Genomic DNA, 19,965 nt, shown 5'->3' on the forward strand with positions numbered 1-19,965 from the left:
AACCTCTGCCATTCCCTGCCACCTGATGAAATGTGTTCCCCTCACACGCAACGTCTACCTGGACATGCTTCGGGTGTTCGCCACCCACACCGGAGACATCATCATCATCATCGTTGCTCCATTCCTCCCGCAAACTCCCAGCCTACCTGTCGCCGCACGACGCCTGGTGCACTTCAACGACTTCCAGGTTCGGTGGCCGTACCTTCCTTCACGACATCTACCCACACAGCTCCTCGACTACACTGTCGAGCTGACCATGGTCCGGCTCCTGTGGACCACCCCTGCCAATGCCATTGTCACTCCTCCCCCCCCCCACCTCACCCCCCCTCAGCCTCTCAAGAGTACTCTGTATCGTGGGGGGGACGGGGGGTGTATTGTCTTTAAACTAAGCTAAACATTACCTTTATGTAGTTCTGCCTTCCAGTTCTTTCTAAGCCTTGCTTGTGTAAAGAGGTGAATAAATGAACTCCTGATTATAAGGTGTTGTTTGGTGTAACTGACCCGAGCATCCACCTCACTATCATAGGCATATGACAATTATTTATTAGTATTCCTGTATTTCCTTTGGAATATTTAGTTTGTCTCGACTCCTGTATATATTACACATCCTTAACATGTGAAAAAAAAGTCCTGTTAACTGAATGTGCTGTTGTTTAACTGATATCTTATTTACATTGTATCTTTTATTGCATTTATGTAAGATATACTTCAACTGTGTACAATTTGACACGTTCCATATCACAAATATAGTACTCATCCTTAACATGTGAAACACAATTTTCTGTTAATTGATTGTGCTGTTGTTTAGTTGATGTTTATTTAATTTTATCGGTTTATTGTATTTATACAAGTTATATTTGAACTATGTAGAATCTGACATGTTCCATATCCTTGCGATTCACTCGCTACCAGGATCTACGGAACATGAAATGAAATAAATAAATAACTAATAAATAACAAAAATGAACTGATGAATTTTTGTGTTTATGGCAACTGAGAATGACTAGCTCAACAACAAAAGCCAGCATCTGGTGTGTCTAAAAAGGAAAACTCACTATCAGTTTGTATTTCCAATTACAGCATATGGCATTGATACATGAACTTTTAATGGAAGGTTTGTTCAAAATTGGACTGTTGCCCAGTGAGCAACGGGGAACTACAGATCAGAAGTTTCAATTAGAAAACAGACTGGACTGGAATATATCATTATTGGTTTAATTAAAATGAAGTGGAGGTGGTTGAGACATACTTTCAAGCAATTAAGTAGTAAATTTCTAAGATTGAAATTGACTTTTTTGGTGCTATTTAGAGGTCAGGATCATAATAGGAGGAGAGCAGATAGGTTATAGATTTGTGATCATACATTGTTTACACATGCAATGTAAGCTATACAGCAGATTGTAAAAGCTGCTTCAGTTTGTTCATGGAATCTGCATTCTTGATAGTTGTTCTTCTTGATGACGTATAAAGAACAAGAATGAAGAAGTTAGGTGTGTGTGTGTGTGTGTGTGTGTGTGTGTGTGTGTGTGTGTGTGTGTGCGTGCGAGTGAGTGAGTGCACATGCACATGTGTGTATGTGTGGGCAGGTGCGTGCATGTATGCATGTGTGTGTGCCTGCAAGACTACATTCACAAATGGCACAATCCCTGTTATTGAATGTTGTTGGTGATGTAGGGTCATCTCTCTATGTTAATCTGTTCTTTAACAAAGACATTATTGAGACAACATAAAGTACCTAAACTTGCAAAATCAAGAGGGAAAGAAAATATGGTGATCCACTGAATTATTATACAATTGAAAAATGAAGTAATTAATATTCTTGTCCTCTTAAACAAAATAGCAAGTAATAAAGAAAGAAAGAAGGACTCTACTATGCCTTTCTGAATGTCATTTAAAAACAGAAGCATTGAAGAGAAATGTAAAGGATTGTAAATCAACATTTGCTATCACAGAAGTATTGCACAAAGAGGTGAATTTGTGAGAAACAATCATACATTTAAGATAATAGACCTAAGTAGTTTTGGCTAAAACATCAGTAGAAGCAAATATACCAGAAGTGTAAAGAGCTCTTTTTATACATTTACTGAATAGGAGCTGCGCGGTTAGAGGCGCCATGTCACACGGATTGCGTGGCCGCACCCGACGGAGGTTCGAGTCCTCCCTCGGGCATGGGTGTGTGTGTTGTTCTTAGCGTAAGTTAGAGTAAGTTAGTTTTAGTAGTGTGTAAGTCTAGGGACCGATGACCTCTGCAGTTTGGTCCCATAGCAATTCACACACATTTGAACTGAATAGGAACTTTTCTAGGAAAATTTAAAATACTATCATGCTTCAAATAGGGCTAAAAGAGGATTAGTGTCTGGTGGTATGGTGCACACAGAATAAACATGCTCCCAGGTAGACATAGAAAAATGGCTTTATTGTCACTGAACACTGAACATGACCAACAGATAAAATGAAAATCTATCTACATAGGAAAATGAGAGCCATTGCTTGATGACAAGAAAATAAGAGACATTGCTTGACGGTTCAATGTACATACCAACAACAGGAAGTTCTCACAGAGCTTACATTCGATCACAGGGATAGGAAGTTTCTCACAGTGTCTACAAACGCTTCATGTGACTTGAAGAATGTACAGCAAGCAGTGAGCGGCAACTGCACACAGCAATAGCATAGTGGTTTGTGGAGCATACAGAGAAGTAGAATCCAATGAGGCTGTTGTCAGTGGCAAGCAGTGACAGCGCAAGGTGACAGTGAAGTGACTTGGCACATCACCAGTGTCTGAAAATAGTTCTGTGTGGTGGTGCTGTCTGGGGTAACACTGGCACCTTGAGATTGTGCAGAACTTTCTGTAATTCTCTTTATGTTTACTGTTAGTGAATAGAGTGTCTTCCACTGATCCAGAGTTTATTGTTGGTGGTCAAGTTGTGGAGAGATGATTGCCAGTAGTCTGATTCTATTATGGTATAGCTGAGTTTCCAGGGGTGCCACATATTGATACCACAACCCTCCTCCCTTAAAGCAGAGATGGTGAAGCCATCTTGAGGCCTGAGAGACTAGAGGTGAGAAACATGTCCTGAAGGTGAGGCGTGCAATGTGTCTCTGGCGGGGGGCGGCTGAGGAGCGGGCAGCAGCACCACATGTGTGTGCAGCTGATAGGAGGCGATGCTTGACCAATGACAGCCACGCAGAATGTGACGATGCCAATGGGTCAGTGAGATATGCCAGACAATGCGGGGGGACTGCCGCAGGAAGGGGAAATATGTCTCAGAGAGCAATGGGGGTAACCACATGCAGTGAGAAATCCCACATATCACAAGGTTGATCAGAACTCAGAGGTGGCTGGAGAGGTCATCACCAGATGAAGAAAAACAGATGGCAGTCTGTGTCATGCTGAGTCCTCATTCTGAAAACATTGCAAGGATATGAGACATGAGATATAAGTGCCCAGCCAACACTGCATTCCTTGCAGGAACAAGCTCAAAAGCATGACAAAGAAAAGACTGGGCTGTGGGGAGTGACACTTTGCAGGCTCACTGAGATCCTGGCAGGACCTCGATGATGATGGTGCCAGGAAAACATTAGATGTTGGCGGCTGATGGAAACCAGGCTTTACCAGCAGCTTGTGCTGGTGAGATGATGTGAGGTGGTCCAGGGAGGTGAGGGGCTCAAGCAAGCTTGTAACGTGAGCTCCAGAAGGTGGGCGCAGTGGATATGCCTGGAACTGAGTGAAAGTGCAGTGTGCTGTGAGTGTGTTCAGAAGGTAGCAGGACCAGTACAGGAATGTCCACAATGATTGATTAGAAGGCATGAGTGCCGGATGTATGTGAAACACAGGAGACAGATGGGTAGGCCTTCGACTGGTTGGATGCGAGTGTGCAAAGTGCAATACATGTAGTAATACATACATACATACATTAATCCTTGTTCCATAGATCATGAATATGACATTTTGTAATGATGTGGAACATGTCACTTTAACATAAGTTTTCTTTACACAAAATAATTAATTAATTGATTTTTTTACAGTTACTACTTCACATCTAAAAATTCATCTATTGAGTAGAAGGAGTTGTCATTCAGAAGTGTTGTAGCCATGCACTTTGCTGTTATTTTTTAATTGGGATGGGTTATTAATGACAAATGTCATAAGTGAATATATGTATTGCGAAGGTACTGTGAATATCCTGAGTTCCTTAAATAAATGTCTGCAAGGTGATCTTGGGTGGGCTCCAGCTATTACTCTGATTACACACTTTTGTGCAATGAGTACTTTCTCTCTTAATGACTAATTGCCCCAAAATATGATGCCATATGAAAGCAGTGATTGAAAATAGGCATAGTAGGCTAATTTACTGATATGTTTATCACCAAAATTTGCAATAACCCTAATAGTATAAGTAGCTGAACCTAAATGTTTCAGCAGATAATCGATGTGTTTCTTCCAATTCAATTTCTCATCATTGCAATCACCCAGAAATTTTGAGTATTCCACCTTAGCAACAGACTTCTGTTCATAGTCTCTATTTATCAATGGTTTATGCCATTTACTCTACAGAATTGTATAAACTCTGTTTTCTCAAAATTTAGTGAGAGTGCATATGCAGAGAACCAGTTAATAATTTTCTGAAAGACATTATTTGCAATTTCCTCTGTTAATTCTTGCTTGTTGGGTGTGATTTTGTAGTTGTATCATCAGAAAAAGGCACTAGCTTTGCATCTTCATGAAAATAGAGTGGCAAGTTGTTAACATATATTAAGAACAATAAGGGACTCAAGATTGAATCCTGTGGGACACCATTTGTGATATCTCCCCAGTTAGAGGACTCTGCTGGCTTTTGCAGACTATCTGTACTATTAATTTCAACCTTCTGCTTTCTTCCAGTTAAGTATGAATTAAACCATTTGTGCACAGTTCCACTCATACCACAATATTTAAGTTTATCTAGAAGACTTTCATGATTCACAGAATCAAAAGCCTTTGAGAGATCACAAAATATTCGAATGGGTGATGTTCGGTTATTCAATGCATTTAATATTTGATCAGTGAAAGCATATATAGCATTTTCTGTTGGAAAGCCTTTCTGAAAGACATTTTGTTAGTACTTAATTTTTACAAATATGTGATGCTACTGTGGCGTTGATAGGTCACATCGACCATGTAAAGCATGATTTTTGAACTCTAACTGCTCTGACAAGCCGCCATGTTAATGTTCCAGTCAGCCTTTGTACCTTGTACAGTGTACACGTGTATCCTTCTTTGTGCTGAAATATATGTAAGTATAGACATTTATGGGAACAGTTTATTGTTCATATTCCTGTTTCCCATATTGGTGACCCCGAAGTTTCTACGATTTCCATGCCAGTTGTGTGGAATTGAACAGGTTTTACATTCGACACCATGGCTGCCTCACCAAACTTTTTATACGAGGATTTGGAGGCTTCGCTACTACTACCAGGCCACTACAATCCCCTGCCAATGGTTGTTTCGCCACCAATGTACAGTGATTTGCGATCTCCAACGAAGTTAATCCTAAACTTTGCATCTCTACAATGGCCGAGTGTGACGCTGTTACCTCAAACAATGGACTCAGGTTTAGTATTGCCGGACTGTGCATGCCAACATGTGAAAGGTGAAGTGGACGATTTCCAGAATAGTGTAACGATCGATCACTCATTTAATGTTGAAAGGGACCCAAATTCACACACGTGCTTTGATACTCTACGCGCCGCAACATCGGATACAGTAGTGCCGTGAGCAACGTCTCCATTCATGCAAAACCCACACGTGGTCAACTGCTATCAAGCTCTGCCAGTTTTGCCTTCCTCACAATTTAATAACGGACATTTTTATACATCAAATTCGCCGGGCTCAAACACCACATCTGTTGCCCAGTTTCTCAACCACATGGGTTCGAGCACACCTGATGGCACTTCGCCATCCAGGAACGTTGTAATATGACAATGTGACCACCAGCAGGTTTCACCAGTGATTTATGGTCCTACCACATGGGGTGCATTTCTGATGTGCACAGAAAACACTCACTGTTGCCACACCAAGTACCAAACCACCCCCCTACAACCCCTCACTTACGGGGGCCCCGATTCTGACCATACAGCTGCTCGCTCCTTCTGCAGTACTGTCTGCGCCTGCCACGCCACCCTTCCAAGGTGGACAATTTAAGTACTGTGCCTTTAACCTCCGGTCCAGTTTACAGGCCTACCTCATGCGCTGCTCATCCATTCATTCCCACAGTACCAACCATGCCTGCCATGTCGTGCTTCCGCGACTCATCAGGAACATTGCAACCGGCCGTTGCTCGGGACTGTTTGCCAGTAACACACCCACACCAGTAGTGCTAGGTTACAGGACAGACTATCCTACCACAGGACAGCAGGACTTCCATGATACGCTGAAGCCAACCCCCCCTGCCATTCTCCCTCTGACCGTATGCCAAAGCTACCTCCTTTATATGAGGACAACTCCGTTTCATGGTTCGCGCTTGTGGAGCACCTTTTCGAGTTACATCAGGTGACCGACGACAGTTCTAAATTTCTATGTCTCGTCATGCACCTCCATGACCACTCAGATTTAATTTGTGACCTCCTCCTTTTGCCACCGCCACCGCCAAAATACAAGTTCGCCAAGAAGACAATATTGGACCGACTCACCTGCTTGCCACAGGAATTAATAATCAAGATCCTGTACGAGGAACACCTAGGAGACTGCAATCCGTCACAACTCTGGCACCACCTTCAGCTACTTGTGAGTGATCAAACAATGCCGGACATTACCCTGTGGGCGGTATGGTCTGCCAAGTTACCTACCGACCTGCAGCTACTCCTGCTACTACACTGTTTCGAGTCTATCGGTTCTCGCCTTTGCATCGCAGATCAGCTGTATGCACTTATGTGACAAAAACAACCAGCTCACCTCTCACCGCTGGTTGGCACTACGCCGCCTGTTTACCGGCCGTCTGCGGGCAGAGGCAGGGCTCGTTCCACCTCCATGCCATCTACACCACCGGGCAGTACTTGCTCGCTCTCTCCTCTTTCCAAGCACTCAAGAATCGCACAAGCACCATACATCCTGGTTTACATTCCGGAACAGATCAATGAGGACAAACATCCTCTGCTGTCACAATCACCACCACCGCCACATCCGGCTCATCTGTACTGTTGGTACCACAAGATTTTCGGGGATGAGGTCAAGAAATGCAGATTATCTTGCCAGCATCCAAACGCTGACTGCAGGATCTAAAAGATGCCGAGTCCTGCGGGGAACTTCACAGGCGTCCTCAAATATTGCACTGCGTCCACTCTTCCTCTCGGCCGAGCGGTCATTTATACGTGACCGACATTTTGTCAAGCTTGTTTTCCTAGTTGACACAGGCGCTGACGTGTCCATCATACCTACATCATTGGCTCCTCCCGATTTTTCACCGATGAAGTCACTTCTACGCATTGTCAACCCATCAACATTACAAACTGTCAGCTCTGCTAAAGTTATGGTGCATCTGTCTCCTTCTCTACGTTTCCCATGGACTTTTCTACACAGCCGACATTGCCGCGCCAATTCTCGGTATGGATTTCTTGTCCCATTACAAACCCTCCCTGAACATAGTCCAAGGTTCAGTGCTACACCACCCTTCTGACACTCAGATACCGTGCTCAGGCACTTATGCTCGTCATTCTGTTTCTGTTGTGGCATGTGATTTGGTTCCACCCTCGTGGACAAAATTGTGAGCTGTGTCACTAATCTCCTGTCAGAGTACAATGCAGTGGCACAACTCTGTCAGCAAAACGATGAGTTGAAACAACGCATTGCTCACACTTTCGATGAGCTCACCATGGCTCATACCTCGCTGCTGCAACTGCAATCCACAGTTCCTTCACCTTCATCAGCAGACACCAGCATGGACTCTCATCAGGCTAGTTAAAAACATTCATTGCATGTGACAATTCGCGTTAAGTGATCTCTGCACCTGCCACATGCCCGTTACATGAAGTGCCATGTGTTTCAAACAGTGCTTCTAATGACAGTCGCACACTCGATGCGAACATGCCCTCCCCACAATCAGCCACCCCATGTGTTGGTAAACATTCCCCCTCTCACGCACCAACCACGTGATTCGGCAGCCATCGCCATTCCCCGCATGATGCCAACGGCTCTCTTGCCCGTGCCGGTTACTCAAAGCAAAGCTAACAACAGACAGTCGCTGTGCGCCCTGATCTGCTCCATGCTGCATGCGCAGCTGACCTCTCCAAACAAGTGCATGCTGCGCTCACGTAATAGGCATGTAACTTTCGTGCTGCCTTTTCCGACTTGCGCTAATGGCTATGCCTCATCGTGCCCCACTCGTCCCAAAACTTTACGCCAAGACGTTACTCAGCCTCATGTTCAGTTCTCAGTCTCTTCTGTCACTGACGGAACGACACACAAGATAATTACCACTGCCAGTCCTTTTATTAGGCACAAGGTTAGATACCTCAACCCGATTAAGTTGCGCGTGGCCCGGCAGCAAATTAACGAACTTGTGGAGGCAGGCATTTTACAGCCATCGGACTGCAATTGGTCTTCACCAATTCACCTCGTCACCAAACACGATGATTCTTTTTGAATGTGTGGTGATTACAGATGCTTAAACGCTTGTACCGTAATGGACAATTACCCAGTGCGAAACATAAATGATTTCATCCATATTTTCTCGGGCGCCACAATCTTCAGTGTGATTGACTGTAAACATGCCGATCACCAGATTTCCTTTGCGGTGGAAGACATTCCAAAGATTGCTATCATCACATCACTTGGTTTGTTACAATACAGCTTCATGCCATTCGGCTTAAAGAATGCGGCACTAACGTGGCAATGTTTCATTGACTCAGTCTTACGACAGTTTGAGTTCTGCTTTGCATACCTGGATGACATCCTCATTTTCAGTAAGTTGACTGAGGACGACGAAGATCATTTATCCCAGGTCCTCCAGAACTTGAACTCCAATGGTGTTGAGGTCAAGAAAGATAAATTCCAATTGCACCAGTCTTCTGTGACATTTTTGGGTTACACCGTCTCTGCAGACAGAATACAGCTTCCCAAATCCTGCGTGCAGGCTATCACATCATTGCCACCCCCAGCTACGTGCAAAGAACTCCGACATTTCCTGGGTACTACAAATTACTACCGCCGACATCTACCTTCTGCCGCCACCATGCAGGCCCCGCTAACGGACTCGCTGTCAGGCAAACAGACATTGGGACTTTAGTCAGTCTGTTGGACTGAGCGTGTGCTAGAGGTCTTCAGGCCTCTAAAGACAGCATTAGCTCATGACGTTGTACTCGCCCACTCCAATCCGTCTGCCGAGTTGTTCGTCACTACAGACACCAGCGACATCGCAGTCAGGGCAGTATTACAGCAACGCAAAGGTGACACAGTTTCACCCATTCATTTCTTCTCTAAAAAACTGTCTACAGCACAGAAGAAATATTCTGCTTTTGATAGAGAACTTCTGGCGGTCTATGAAGCCGTCAAACACGTTCGCCCTGACATTGAGGGCCATTCTTTCTTCATCCTTACTGGCCACAAATCACTGGCGGATGCCTTCTGCAACCCTCCTGAGTACCTACCCTCTCAGCGTGTCCACCGCTTTGAACTGGTCTCTCAATTTACTACGGATGTACGCTACATCAAAGGCATGGAAAACATCCCCGGTGATTTCTTATCAAGGATCAATGCTGTCTCATGCATCATCAATTTATCCGACCTCGCCATTCTCCAGGCCTCTGATGAGGAATCTCAAGCTCTCCTCACACATCCTCAGATATTGCTTGTGTTTACCAAAGCCAAGGTCCCCAGCATTTCGGACCAAGTGTAGTGCGACTCTTCTACCGGCACTCTGCGGCTGTTGCTCCCTTTCACATTGCGCCGGCAAGCCTTCAACGCCTTGCTTAACCCCGCCCACCCTGGTGTCCGCACCACCACATGCCTCATCACAGAACGTTTTGTTTGGAAAAATGTTAAGCAGGGCTGTCAAACCTGGGCACGCAGCTGCATTTCCTGCCAACGCAACAAGATTGGACACCACACCTCTCCCCAACTTGGCAAGTTTGACATTCCGCAAGGACATTTTCATCACGTACATATTGATCTTATCGGCCCTCTGCCTCCATCAGAGGGCCACAGATATATCCTCTCCACGATCGACCACGTCTCGTAGGGTGGAAGCTGTTCCTTTACCCAACATCACAGCAGAAACCGTGGCCAAGGGATTCGTCTCATCATGGATCGCCAGGTTCAGTTGCCCGTCCACCATCACCACTGACCAGGTTCGACAGTTCGAGTCTTCACTTTTCACTATTCTATGTAACCTTTGCGGTGTCAGAAATATTCATACAACAGCCTACCACTCACAAAGCAACGGTTTAGTGGAATGATGGCACCACACCCTTAAAACAGCACTCAGGAGCCATGACTGCCTCTGGTCTGAGGCGCTTCCTTGGGTGTTACTTGGTCTCCATTTGACCTTTAAACCTGACTTACAGGGAACCATCTACAAATTCATTTTCAGCAAGAACCTGGTTCTACCTGGGAAACTTATCCTGCCTCAAGCACCCGAGCATTTCCCCACCTCTCCAGACTTTATTAGTAGAATGCACACCCACTTTAGACATGCACAGCTACACCCGCCTGTCAGTCATTCCCCGCCGGACACTTACGTGCCAACCACACTCAACACATGCTCCCATGTTATGCTCAGGGACGATTTCGTTAAATAACCCCTGCAACCCTCATACCTCAGCCCCTTTGAAGTATTCCGGAGGGGCGAGACAACGTTCGACATTATGGTTAAAGATTGCCCGCAGACCGTTTTGCTACACAGGCTCCAGCCTGCTTTCATGGACTCCGACGCCCCTCTGCTGTCCCAGTTGGACCATCCGGACGAATTTTCCATTGCGCAGCCCGATAATGGGTTAGCTCATCCCATGGTAGGGTCTTCTCCTTCTGATGATTCATCACCGCAGTTAGCGGGTTTCCCAAGCACGTTGTCATCAACCCCATGCACAGGTTTTGATGATGTTTCATCTACTGAAGAGACTTGCTCCCCGACTTTCAACTTGCACTGCAATGTACCACCTAACCACGTCGACGACGTGTCGATTGTCGCTTTTGATGACCGTGTGCTCATGCTCCTTACAGACACTGCAGACTCAACACTCAATGAGGAACTAGATGTCAAGATAATGCATAGCCTCCCTCCTTCAAGAGTGCGATCTATCAAGAGTTCGTGTGTTCATCTCCTCGGATGGCTCGATCTGTATTAGGAGCAGGCACCCTCGCATGCCGCACCCCTCCCCACACCTCTACTCCCGGGCCAGCCGATGCATCATCTGCCTCCGCTGGCTGTCTGATTACAATGTGGACCTGCAGCCCGTCACAATGCCTTCATTCGCCGCCCTGACTGTGATGTAGCTTCCAGTCGTGTGCCTGCTGCCTTGCACTACTCAGTCCGACACTGACGCCCACATGACCTCCCCTCAGGCCTTACAAGCCGTACTCGCTACTGTGGGAGGGGGGGGGGGGGGTGTCGATAGGCCCACATCAACCATGTAAAGCATGATCTTTGAACTCTTTAACTGCTCTGACGAGCCGCCATGTTAATGTTCCAGTCAGCCTGTGTACCTTGTACAGTGTACACATGTATCTTTCTTTGTGCTGAAATATATGTATGTATAGACATTTATGGGAATAGTTTATTGTGTATACAATTATCCGTATTCCCGTTTCCCATACTACTCTTGAATACATTACTTTTTCAGGAATTTTGGATACAGGTGCCAGAAGTGAGATTGGGCAGTAGTTGTTAGCATCAGATCTATCACCTTTTTTATGCAGTGGTTTAACAATAACATATTTCAGTCTATCTGGAAAAATGCCCTGTTTCACTGAGCTACTACATATGTGGCTGAGAATCTTACTTATTTGTCGGGAACAAGCTTTTAGTACTCTATTGGAAATGCCATCAATTCCATGTGAGCTTTTACTTTTGAGTGAATTTATTATTTTCCTAATTTAAGTAGGAGAGGTGGGTTGAATTTCAGTTTTATCAAATTGCATAGGTACTGCCTCTTCCATATATTGCCTTGCATTTTCTAATGAGTAACTGGATCCTATTTTCTCTACAACACTTAAAAAAATTATTTTTAAAAATGCTTTCTACTTCTGACATCTTGTTCACAAACTTTTCATTGTGTCTGATAGAAATACAGTGTTGCTGTGCTCTTGGTTGCCCTGTTTCCCTTTTAACAATATTCAAAATTGTTTTAATTTTATTAGCAGATGTGTTAACATAATGCTCACTTGTAGGCGAGGTTCTAACCTAACCTAACCTCATGCTTTTGGACTTTTTAATAACTTTTCTTAATACAATGCAGTAGTTTTTATAATGATTTACTGTTTCGGGATCATTACTCCTCCTAGCTATAAGATACATTTCCCTTTTCTGTTTACAAGATATTTTTATCCCTGTAGTTTCTTACAATTATATTTCACTGTTTTCTTAGGGAAACTGTTTACAAATATATTCACAAAGTTATCATGAAATAGGTTAAATTTTAAATTAGCATCATGTCCCCTGTACGCCTCGTCCCAGTCTAATTGTTGCAAGCTTTTGCTAAAATTTTGAATTCTTAAATCGTTAATTGAATGCACTATTTTGGAGGACTGTTTTGCAGTGCTGTATGTAGCTATATTATATACTGTAACTATCTGTGCATCATGATCAGACAGACCATTCTTAATAGGAAAAGTTTTTATTTATTAAATTTATCTTGGTCTATGAAAATATTATCTATCAGTGTGCTGCTTACAAAATATAGTAAGAAGTGCACACTTCCATGTTGTGTGGGAAGAGAGCCAGAGGTGCTCATGTTATGTACCCAGTGGCATTGCATACGATCGCAATATGTACTGGGCCTGTGTGATGATGGCAAATGGAGTCTAACCTTATTCATTCTCCTCAGTCTCCACACATGGATATGTCCATTGTAATGTTGTATGCAGAAATGGGGCTCATCTGAAAAGATTACATAATGCCATTTGTACGTCCACTGCTGTCCTTGGGTGCACTGTTGTCACTATGCTTCTACTGCAACGTCAAGAGAAGCTGTAACAATCATTGCCATGCTGACGTCCAGTGTGTTCCAAAGTACCTCCATTATCTGTGTTGATTCTTGTCTTGCTGCAGACAAGTCCATTTTATGACTCTTGGTACATCAAAAAGCTGTATGGTACTGCATAGTTGAGCTAACAATTTGTGTGTCCTTGCTGGCATTAGTTGCCTGTAGCCATTGAGATCCAGCATAAAATTGTGTATGGCCGCTTAAGGCATCAGTCTCATATTTCCAATGACCAATGTGAACAGCAATATTGGAGAATAATAACCTGCAGTCTTAAGAGTTTATGATACTTTTACTGTCGAAGTCTGACACCAGCTGATTATAGTTTCTCTCTGTTGCATAAGATGTAACATTATTTTCTCACAAACAACCAAATTCAAATGTGAGTTATGAATGAGAAACAGACTGAATAATCTTTCCTTATGTACAGAATCTAGATGGAGCTTCTCCTCCCTACATTGTGCAGTTGCACTGAAATGCCAGTCATTTGTATAGCAAACAATTTGTATACTTCATGCCAATTTGGCTGTTCTTGTATGCCACAGCTTTAATGACTAGCACTGTATAATTAACAAATAAGATATGAGAATACCAAAGTGAATCTCAAAAGCAAATAATCATAACTGAAGTGCAGATTGTTTTGGGTGTATCTGAATTGCTGTAATCTGACATGGGACAAAGAGATACTACTGTTTTTGGAACATGAAATGTATGCCATCTGTGAATGGGAAGGTATTATTAGTGAGATTTTTATTTGTATTTATACAACTTTTCTCATAGTTGATACTGCTTGCTGTAAGATATTCCTCTGAAATTGTAGATCTTGTACTTATGGCTGCTACTGTAAATGGTTGTTACTGTTTTATTAGTTACAACAGCAGCCAAAAACTATTTTAACAGGCACACACTCACAAGACACAGGACAGAAGTACTTCATTTGGCTTTAATGGAACAACAGAACAGTGTGACAGAAGGATTCCAGATCGGAGCAAAAGTAACCAACGCAACTGGAAAGATGAAGGCACTCATTACAAGAGGTATGTCAATAATAATGAATAAGGCAGTAATTTGACTCCCATTGTATATAAATCATCAGTTTTGCTGCACATGTAGACTTCATCCTTTGATTTTCTTAGGGAATATACATGTTGCAACTGATCAAAGAAATTTCTTGTCAGATGAGCATATAGTTGAGTTTTCTTCTTGTTCTTGATTCAGAACAATCATACTTCCCTTTGTAATAATGTTGTTGGGAATCCATCAGTCCATGTGATGTTTAGGAATGTGGTTTTTGACTGGAAGTTATGTTTCTTCTGGACTATTAGATTAAATTGTGCAGGAGGTTGAGGGCCAGGACTTATCAGCTGGCTGTCCAGGTAGATTTTTAAAGAGAACAGAAAAACTTGTCAAATGGGTCTATATTTCAATGTACAGGGTACTTAAAGCTCCACTGGGGAAAGTAGCCAGGGGCAGCCTGGAGGATAATGTTTTGATAATGGAGCGAGGAGAGGGAACATGTTACCACTTGAAGGCCGCAAGCAGAGAGAGACTCGCTCTTCATTCCACGATGTGCCCGCAACCTGTGCAATTCACGGCGTGTCCTTCCACACCTCTTATTGGTGACTGCTATAGGTAAGCCAAAAGGCTTGCTTTGCCATCATTACAAGTCAGTGTGGACTGCAAGGACAGCTTTTTGCTCGAAAGAAAATGTGTAATAAATTATTCCAATATTTGTGTGAAGGGGTGGCCACCTGTATAACATATAACAAAGTGTGACTCATTAGTGCTAGTCCATCTCATTTATGTTATGATAAAAGGTAAATGCCAAGTGGATGACATAAATAATTACTGTAGTCAGCATTAACATGATGTTGGATTTAATTATAATGTATGCTTTTGTAACTCACTGATGACACATTTATGATATTCCATTCATTACAAATTGAAGCAAATTATTGAGGAAACATATGTGAAACGATACAGAAAGATAACTAGTGTGTCATAATAAGGAAAGATAGATTGCTACTTACCATAAGAATGACACCAATAAATTGTGGCCAGAGTTCACGTCTGCCCCTGGAAATGTCTTACAATTAAAAGTCTGGTTCCAAAATTTCTGTTGTACCATTACGTAATCAATCTGAAACCTTCAAGTGTCTCCAGGTCTCTTCCACATATAAATTTTCTTTCATGATTCTTAATCCAAATGTTAGCTATAACGAAATTATGCTCCATGCAAAATGCTACCAGGCGACTTCCCCTCTCATTCCTTTCCCCCAGTCCATACTCACCTAGAAGTTTTCCTTCTCTTCCTTTTCCTACTAATGAATTCTAGTTTCCCATCACAATTAAATTTTCATCTGCCATAAATATCTGAATATTTTCTTTTATCTCATCATACATTTCTTCAATCTCTTCATCATTTGCAGAGCTAGCTGGCATATAAATGTGTACTTTTGTTACGGGTGTGGCTTTGTGTCTATATTGGCTGCAGTGATGCGTTCACTGCTGTATGCTATTCATAGTAGCTTACCTGCATTCCTATGTTTTTCTATCCATTACTAAACCTATGCCGGCATTACCCCTATTTCATAACAATGTGACACATCTTAATGGAAATGAGGTCAAGGAATGGGAAGGGTCACAAAGTAAGTCTGTATGCCTTGGATATTCTTCCAGCATATTGAAGTGGCCAGTAGCAGTCATTAAAAATACTTTTTGTATAACATGCCTGCCACCAAGTTCTGAAATAATTGTTGCTTTTAAGCTCATCTTGTTTAGGGAATTTCTGCAGTCTCTCATTCTGTAAAATACAGCCTTATAAACGAGCATGCCATTCTAGTTTTGAGACAGGTGGAAGGCTTGTGCCAGACACTGCACATACTCTAGTGATCTAGTTTGTTATTTTTCAAAAGTTTACCATAATATTTAGGGTTAAAGAGTACTCTTGAATGGCACACATGTGCCTTATATACCATAGGTGTGGTTGAATACTATTTCAACAGGTTTACATTCCACAGACTGATATCAAGAATTGAGGCTAAGAAAGCAGCTGTGATCAACCCACAACACAGTAACACTGAGGCAAATGAAACGGTGTTAACTGCCATTATGAACTTATTTTCTCCCTTTCGGTATATAACAATTCTTAGTTTTTACAGTAACAATATATTCTATGTGAACTTAGTTTCTGTATATATTATTTTTGTTTTAAATGTGGTATCAGTAAAGAAAGATTGGCCTGCCCAGTATTTCAATGTAATAGGAACAGACAATGTTGTAGGATGGTCCATTTTCCTTCTGAGAATATGTGCTTTATGTGTGTATCAAGTCTATCCCTCTCTCTGTTGTTTAGGTCACTCATTTAAAAAAAAAAATTCTTCTTGTATTTTAATGTGTACATCCAATTGTCACATATTCTATCAGTTACAAACAAAAAGTGTATGGATATTCAGTTTCCAGATATTCTGACAAAGAATACTGATAATACAAGATGGGGAAAAGGACGAATGGCAGATGAACAGTCCTGTTTTTCTCAGAAAAAATTTGTTCTCTGATCAAAGTAGGGATCTTATTTACTTGAGAGAATAAAGTTCTTTTGGAGAGAAACATCCAGTTTTGTCAGTAATATTAGAATTCTTATATACTACAGAAAAAGAACTTAATTGACCAGACTGGATTAATAGAAACTCAGCTTTTAATTTTTCAGTTGACACTTTTCCTTTGGTGATTGCCTCTCCCAATTGCTCTGAGGTAAAGCGCTCCCACTTCTGATACTGAGTAACGTAAACAGCATTCTTGCTCTTTTTTTTTAATCTTAACCCAGTCACTAGGAACACACACATATGGTAAATAATTTTTATCTTGTGTATGAGTTGAAAGGCATGGTATAAGTGGTGGATTATTGACGAGGAAAGTGTTCTAGTTTCCGCATGTCTTCTTACATATGAATCATTGGATTATGGATTAAGTCACGGTTGTACACATAGAAGTGGCTGTGTTTGATTTTGCCAATAGTGCTCATGTCACCCTCTATTATTATCGATAGATACTAAAAAATTTCAAATAAGTCAAGGAATTTCTTACAGCTCCATTAAATGCAGTAAATGAAGAAAATTGAAAAAAATGTGAGTTGGTCCAGTGGTTCAATTCAGCTTGATATTCTGATTTTGACAGAAGTGGGAGGCTTGAATCAGAGTCCATGAATTTTCCAGCAAGCCTGGTTTTAACTTTTTATAAATTTTCTACAAGACTGAAAACTGTAGTGTCCTTGTAATAGGCCCTAGAATATACTACATACCAAGTAACTACAGGGCTGGTTTCAGAACATTTTGCCACACATGTGGCTTACCATTTTGTGCCACCCTTTCCCCCCCTTTTCCTTCTTATGCTTTCATCCATGACAGTTTTCAAAAATAGTTCTGATACGCACTGTATACAAATCTTGCACTTGCACGCTCGATGCCCTCGGCAGTCCTCTCAGCTCAATACACTGAGCGGCCGCTACTAATTATGAGACACGGTCCAGTTATATTAAAGTGATCACCACCTATGTAAGATGTCAACATGCATTAATCACTCAAAGACAGCAGGTGATGCCCCTAACAGTGGAGGGTATATAAAACATGCCGGAGGGAGGAAGGGGGGAGCAGTGGGGAGGGGGGACACCAAAAACAGTGCAGTCATTGTTGTAATGTGGAAATGGAGCAATTTATCTGATGTCTAAAAGAGCCTGATCATGGCTTGTGGGCCAAGGGTGGAAGCATCTCCGAAGTAGCAAAGTCTGTAAGCTGTTTGCATGCCACCATGGTTAAAGTATACCGTGCATGGCAAAATGGTGCTGATCAAAACCGGTGGCAAGGCAGCTGTGGTGCACCGTGGGCCATACGTGACAGAGGTGTATGATGGGTGTATAGATGTATATGGGGAATAGACAGGCCACTGTTGAGCAACTGACTGCCCAGAGGAACCAACAGGTTACCAACAGTGTCTCCTCAGTGACTGTTCAGCAAATGTTGCTGCATAAGGGCCTGTGCAGTAGGTGCCTGGTTCACGCATCCAAGCTTACTGTTAGTGATAAGCAATGAAGGGTGGAATTTGCACACGACTACCTCAATTGGATGTCCACCGAGTGGCGACAGGTGGCCTTTTCGGATGAATCACATTTTATGCTACATCCGACATGGCTGTTGGCGTATATGTTGTGAAACATCAGGAATCAAACACCCTCTGACCAAGAGTGATTGTTATAGACCTAGGAATGTTTTTGTGTCATTCCCTGGATGATTTCATCATTTTGAAAGGCACAATGGTTCAAGAAAAGTATGCATCTATCTTTGGGGACTGTGTCCACTTGTACATGCAATTTGTTTTCCCTCAGCCCGATAGTGCTGCCAGTAGGACAGTGCAACATGTCCAGCGTGCAGTGTATGTGTGTGGTTTGAAGTGCAACAGGATGAGTTTACCATACTCCTCTGGCCACCAGACTCCCTGGATTTAAACACAATCAAGACTCTGTGAGGAGACCACCTCGATCGGGCTGTTCGTGTCGTGGATCCTTTAAACTGTGGCTTGTGTCATTGAGTCCTTAGACCAGCCTTGTATAACTGACTGTTCAAAAGTAAATAATTTCTAAACATTAAGCATAATCTGCACAAGGAAAGCTGAAAGAGAGAAGGCAAGCAAACACTTTTATTGACTATCGAGATTTCCTCACCTATCAGAATTCTGCAATATATTTGTATAGAAAAAGAATGATCATTGCTCCAAATAGGGGGATTCAAAAACAGCAGAAAGAAATGTACCAGCCCATAATATCTTTTTGTGGAAATGCCTATTCTAGATATAAAGATAAGAGAAGCTACAGGTAAGCAAAGTAAATTGGTAAAATCTCAAGTACTTTTAACTTTCAGTTAGAAGACAAGACCTTTGAACATGGATGTATAGTGACCCCTAGTTTGGAAGAAAATATATTCTATGTTTGCAGATTCATACAACTACATAATTGTGTTGTTTGTCAGGGATGTAATATGTAAGATCATGTTATCTCTCAAGTTCTGTCTTGTTGCCATGAATGTAGTATGTAAGATGATGTGCTTTCTAAAGTTCTTTCTTACCTATTGACTGTGTTTAAATCTGTGACACACTATATTTAAAGTTCATACAACTATAGAATTATGTTTTGTTATAGATTTGTGCTTTAGAATTTGATACATTTATGCTATGAGTCTGAATGAGTAGCTCCTTTTACAATTTTGAGGTGGGACAATGCCATTAAATAACTAGTAATAAATTTTCATATTTTGTACTGTAAGAATTAGGAATAGTATCTTAGTATATCTATGTGTATCACCTTACTAGTTCATTTTTTCGTTACATTTAGCTCTATTTATTGAAGTTTCATATGTGAACACCTTTTAATCCAGTCTGACGAAAACCCTGTATACTTTTCTTTTTGTCAATATACATATATGCAGAGCATATGTCATGTAATGTGAGGGTGGTATTGAACAGCATACTTAGTACACAAAACAGTGTTTCAGGATTTGATGTGAATGTTAGACAGGAAGTAACCTAGCCATTGGAGTGTATGATAACTGTAGGGAGGAAACTGAGAGATGTGGGTGGATCCACTTCAAATTGGTGTGTGGCTGTACCCTTGCTGGTGCAGTTGAGTTACAAGAGGTCATGGGTGTTGGGAAATGTACACAAGCATCTGTCAACTATGTGAATTGTTAGACAAGAAATTATCCTATAATAAGAATTCATGGAACTGTTTGCTTAAAAACTGAC

The 19,965-nt window shown here is 42.1% G+C and overlaps 1 protein-coding gene across 4 annotated transcripts in view; it reads left to right on the forward strand.

Annotated features, from left to right (window-relative positions):
- The window catches only part of LOC124795373, a 112,840-nt gene that overhangs the window by 81,961 nt on the left and 10,914 nt on the right, over positions 1-19,965 (forward strand). For all 4 annotated transcript variants that reach the window (XR_007016684.1, XM_047259379.1, XM_047259381.1 and 1 more), the window contains one exon: positions 14,074-14,210. Coding sequence is in view for 3 of the 4 variants with exons in the window: in XM_047259379.1 (XP_047115335.1) it covers positions 14,074-14,210 (137 nt within the window). In the remaining variant the exon portion in view is untranslated. The remainder of the gene's footprint in view (positions 1-14,073; positions 14,211-19,965) is intronic.

The sequence above is a fragment of the Schistocerca piceifrons genome, chromosome 4 (genome assembly GCF_021461385.2).
Source record: "Schistocerca piceifrons isolate TAMUIC-IGC-003096 chromosome 4, iqSchPice1.1, whole genome shotgun sequence".
In the NCBI taxonomy this organism is placed as follows: Eukaryota; Metazoa; Arthropoda; class Insecta; order Orthoptera; family Acrididae; genus Schistocerca; species Schistocerca piceifrons.